The 4,787-nt window shown below is 43.9% G+C and overlaps 1 protein-coding gene across 1 annotated transcript in view; it reads left to right on the top strand.

Annotated features, from left to right (window-relative positions):
- Positions 1-2,845, top strand: part of litafd (LITAF domain containing) — a gene marked incomplete at both ends in the record, with an annotated part of 2,892 nt that extends 47 nt beyond the window's left edge. The window contains 3 exons of the mRNA XM_084488552.1: positions 150-254; positions 1,394-1,592; positions 2,728-2,845. Of these exons, the coding sequence (XP_084344678.1) occupies positions 150-254; positions 1,394-1,592; positions 2,728-2,845 (422 nt within the window). The remainder of the gene's footprint in view (positions 1-149; positions 255-1,393; positions 1,593-2,727) is intronic.
- Between the last annotated feature and the right edge of the window lie 1,942 nt (positions 2,846-4,787).

The following is a 4,787-nucleotide window of genomic DNA, read 5'->3' as shown; positions in this document are numbered from 1 at the left end:
TGCTGAGCCTCAATACACACACACACACACATTTTACAATTCACATTCACAAGGACAGCTGTTTCATTACTAACTTTTTTCTATTTGTAATTTCTCTCTCTCTCTCTCTCTCTCTCTCTCTCTCTCTCTCTCTCCCTCTCTCTTTCCAGTGGAGGAAGCGACGGGCAGTGGAGTATCAGTCTACCATGTGCACACCCCCTTCAACCCCAACTTGTCCCAGGAAGAGGGAGTCACCAACAAGTCAGCCTCTCAAGGTACACAACCACCCCCGGGCCAGCAGTCAATGGTCTGGCCTGACTAGGAGTATCTCTCATACTGGAGGCCCCTCCCTCTCTGCTCCCTCCCTACTAATGTAGGGTCTGTCCTGACTAGGAGGCTCACACTGAGGGGCCCCTCCCTACTAACGTAGGGTCTGTCCCCACTAGGAGTATCACACCGGGGGCCCCTCCCTCTCTGCTCCTTACTAAAGTAGAGTCTTTCCCGACTAGAAGTATCACACTGGGGGCCCCCTCCCTACTAACGTAGAGTCTGTCCCGACTAGGAGGCTCACACTGGGGGCCCCCTCCCTTCTAACGTAGGGTCAGTCCCTACTAGGAGTATCACACTGGGGGGGCCCTCGGAACAGATATTGTAACCGAGCATTTCACTTACTAATAACTGAAAAATATTGTTGTTTGTTGATAACAAATGACACTTAAATAATGGAGAAAAAAAATCGTACCTTCTACCGAGTAGGCTACTACAAATATACGATTCAGACCTACGCCAGTTTTACTTTGACCACGTGACCCCATTACCTTCTCTCTCTAGGCATTCTTATCCTTTATGATGCTGTGATTTATGAAGTTTGGCCGTAACTTATCTTATATTGCTAGCTGTGTTCAAACCAGGAGCCTTTTAGAAGAAGCTGGATAAACCGGATATGCTAAATCAGAATTCATAGAATTGCACAATTTTCCTTTTTCTTCCTCGGCGTCTTTATTATTTTTTATGGCTTGTTACAGCCTACTTTTATAACCTACACGACCTACACTTTTTTCTTTTTTAATCACAAATAGAAGAAAGATGCCTCGCGCACGCGAGATGGCTGGGCTTTCCGTAGTGTAGCGCCAATTAACTAAAATTAAACCAATACAATGGCAACGACGCATTGGGAATTCCCTGACCGATTACATTTTTTTCGGGTGATTGAAGATGACTCTTGAAGCCTGTCACGCCTTTTTCATGGTCAACCTATCCTAGATAAAGTCACGTTTCACATACAGTCTCGTTTCTCGAGATTCCAGGGAAGAGCTCACTTGAGTCACTTTTCACATATCCCAACCTGCTACTTGAAACAGGCACACGCAAACCTCACTTACTAACTTTACTTTAACCCTCTACCGCCATCTAGTGTACACGAGCGGAGGTGGCGCATATGGAGGTACCAGCCCCGAGACTGGCAAGCAGAGGTTTGTAAGCCCGGACAGCGACCTGGGGCGCACGGCGGGCATGACCACCTGCACCAGCTGCCAACAGCAGGTCATGACCAATGTCACCTACAAGGCCGGCACCTACGCCTGGCTCATGTGCCTGCTCTTCATCTGCTGCGGGTAAGACAGAGAGAGAGAGGGGGGAGTATAAAAGGGGAAAGGATGGATCACCGGTCCCAGGGGGGTCACATGGGCAAGGGTCTCCCCCATTGTCACAATCATAATATTATTATTGATTCAAGGAACCTCAAACTGTAGAGGATCATGGGTGCCACAGAAATAACTAATGAATGTTGAATCAGACTCAAGGGTCTGTGCTCTGGACACAGTGGTTCTACTCTGTCTAGCTCTAGCTCTAGACAGTGTTCTAGCTCTAGTGTGTTCTAGCTCTAGAGGGTTCTAGCTCTAGAGGGTTCTAGCTCTAGCTCTAGATTGTTCTAGCCCTAGCTCTAGAGGGTTCTAGCTCTAGCTCTAGAGGGTTCTAACTCTTGCTCTGGAGTGTTCTAGCTCTAGATCAGGGGTCTCAAACTCAAATTACCTGGGGGCCACTGGAGGGGGAGCCTGGCTGAGGTTGGGCCACAAGTACTCAAGTATTTCTTAAAAAGGGTGTTTCAATTTTACGGTTCCAATTTTCTCAATATTTATTAACAGTTCATCAACAGTTCAACAACATTCTCAAAGTGCATCTCAAGTGCAGTGGTGTCACTCCGTTGCTTGCTGCGTTTCCTAGCAACCCGGCTGGCTGCCTGCTATGGTAGCCCATGCGGGCCAAAGCGCGTTTGGTAAAGACACGCGGGCCACATTAACATTACATACTGATGTCCACTCGGGGGCCACAAAATGTCGGCCGGCGGGCCACAAGTGGCCCGCGGGCCTTGACTTTGAGACCTCTGCTCTAGATTGTTCTAGCTCTAGCTCTAGATTGTTCTAGCTCTAGCTTTGGAGTGTTCTGGCTCTAGCATTCCGTCTCGTCAGTCAAGTTCACTGTTTGGTCTGCACGTGCACATTGATTATGAAAAGTGAGTCTAGATGCAATTGTATGGGTCTATGTAGCAAATCATTTTGACATTGATTTGCTCCCTTGATCGGGCCGTCCAACCTGCAGCTTGCTCTTTAGGGGGACCCGGGAAACCTGATGCAGAATCCATATCTAAATCTGTAGTAAAAGAAGAGATGTTGAAACCACTGTTCTGCTTCTCTAACTGATGGAAAAAGACTTGACTTCCGTTTGCATTCTGTGTTCTTTTCCCTCCAGGCTCATTCTGTGCTGCTGCCTGATTCCGTTGTTCATGAAAAACTTTAAGGACGTGTACCACACATGCCCGCGCTGCAACAGAGTCCTCTACGTAGAAAAGAAGAAGTGCTGCTCTTAGGCCCGAGGGTAGGCGAGGACCCCATGTCAAGGCTGGTGGAATCTCGACTTTAGGGAAGCCAATTCAAACCTTTAGTCGGGGTGACGCACCGTGTGCACTGGAATGGTCCCGAATAGATCCTATGAAATCACTCTCATTATTTCGATTTTTCTATGTGTGGGCCGGCAACATGAATCCACTACCAGCCACGTTGTCCACCATTGCACATTATTCCTCTTTAAGCACCATGTGCACTTTCTAGGGGGTCTATTGTTTCTTCTTTCACATACTCGCACCCCAGCACCCACCCCCCCACCGGCAGCCCCCATCAGTAGAGTATGTATGATAAATAAATAAATAAAGAATGTATGATAGAGGCTTAAAGACTTAGATGCAAAGATGTGTCTAACTAATGTCGCCTGTCTGATGTTTCACATTTACATATTGTATATTCTTGCTGAGTGGAGGAAATGTAAAGGGAACATTTACGTGCTAGATATATTGAACAGATGTCTTTTTGTTAGAGCATTGCATGTCCAACAACAATGAATCCCAATACACATGGTACAATAAAGGAATATTTAATTACTCTATTTTACGTTGCTATTTTGCGTTGTCATGAAGTTATAGGGGATACTAAATGGATTGAATATGTTAGTTTAAAATGAAGCCACATACATGTTAAAACTTGTAAGGAGTAACCTCCCCACTTTGGCCACATGTTAGTGCCCACTGTAACAGCTGCTCTGTCTCACATTCATCAACTGTTTGGACCATCTCAAATCCCGTCGAGGATTTTAGCAGGGCCTACTACCTATAATGAGGGCAAATTGTTATTGTTATTTAATATTGAGCAAGTCTTTTTCAGCTATTAATGGTTAGGTATTGATAATACATGCAATAAGTATAAGTTATCATGGAAAAAATATGACAATTCTTTGAAAAACCTGATCCCTGGTTTATGGCCTTGCTTGCAATTTCCTCCTTCCCCATGCCAGGTAATAACTTAATTTTGGTTAGTTTTATTAACCACAGTGATGTTTTACTAATTTAATTATTTTTGGTAATTACTTTGTTCTTTCTCTAATAAACATATAGAAGCTTCTCTGGCTGACTGCTTGTGTAGATAGATGGGACCTGTTTTAAAAAGAGCCTTCAATTTAAATAGTTGTGATACTAATGATGGTTTATATTCATTCAAATACTTTGACGAAGTATTTCAATGCTACATGTATAAAAAAGTGCAGTTGATACAAGGCTTAACCTGAATCATAGAACTTAGAAAGCTGGGAAAATGTGTTTTAAAACATAGGCCTTAGTGTTGGTACTAGCATGCAGCCTACCAACTTATTTATACTGGGTTGACAATAGACTGCAGTTCCCAGTTGATGCAGCAGCCATTCGAAAAAACTTACATTTATCCCAAGGCATGTAATTCTGTACTTGGATTCACTTAAAAAGTTTGTTGGTTTAAGCCATTATAGGTCTATTTTTTCATATTTATAGTTATGTAGGGAGGGGAGGCGTTTTCTTTCCACAATACTGATAAACTGTACTACTTTAAGCCAAGTGTCCATATGATCAAGTACATTAGAGTAAAAGTACTACGTGGGTACTTTGCTCTACTCATGCATTAAAGGGCCCCTATTTCACCACTCGTTTTGAGTAGGCATTGCAAAATTTGCCCTGCACTTGGACTGGGGACACCATAAGTGTCAACCTATATGTATGAGCCAACCAGTTGCAGAATTCCACTGGCTAGGCTTGTAGACTAGACTTGAGTAAAAACATGTAAATAATTGGGTTGTGTGCTAGAATAGAAATTTAGCAGTTCTCTGGACTACTTTGCATAGCTGTAAGGGTGTTCAGACTCATCATTTCAATATAATTCCCACATCTAAAAATTAGCTGTAGGTTCATATTGGGCCTGGAGATTGAAGTGCACACAAAGCCTAGCAGATGG

Source organism: Micromesistius poutassou (assembly GCF_964030765.1).
Source record: "Micromesistius poutassou genome assembly, chromosome: 1".
Lineage (NCBI taxonomy): Eukaryota > Metazoa > Chordata > Actinopteri > Gadiformes > Gadidae > Micromesistius > Micromesistius poutassou.
The sequence above is the reverse complement of the archived record's forward strand: the minus strand, read 5'-3'. Positions and strand labels throughout refer to the sequence as shown.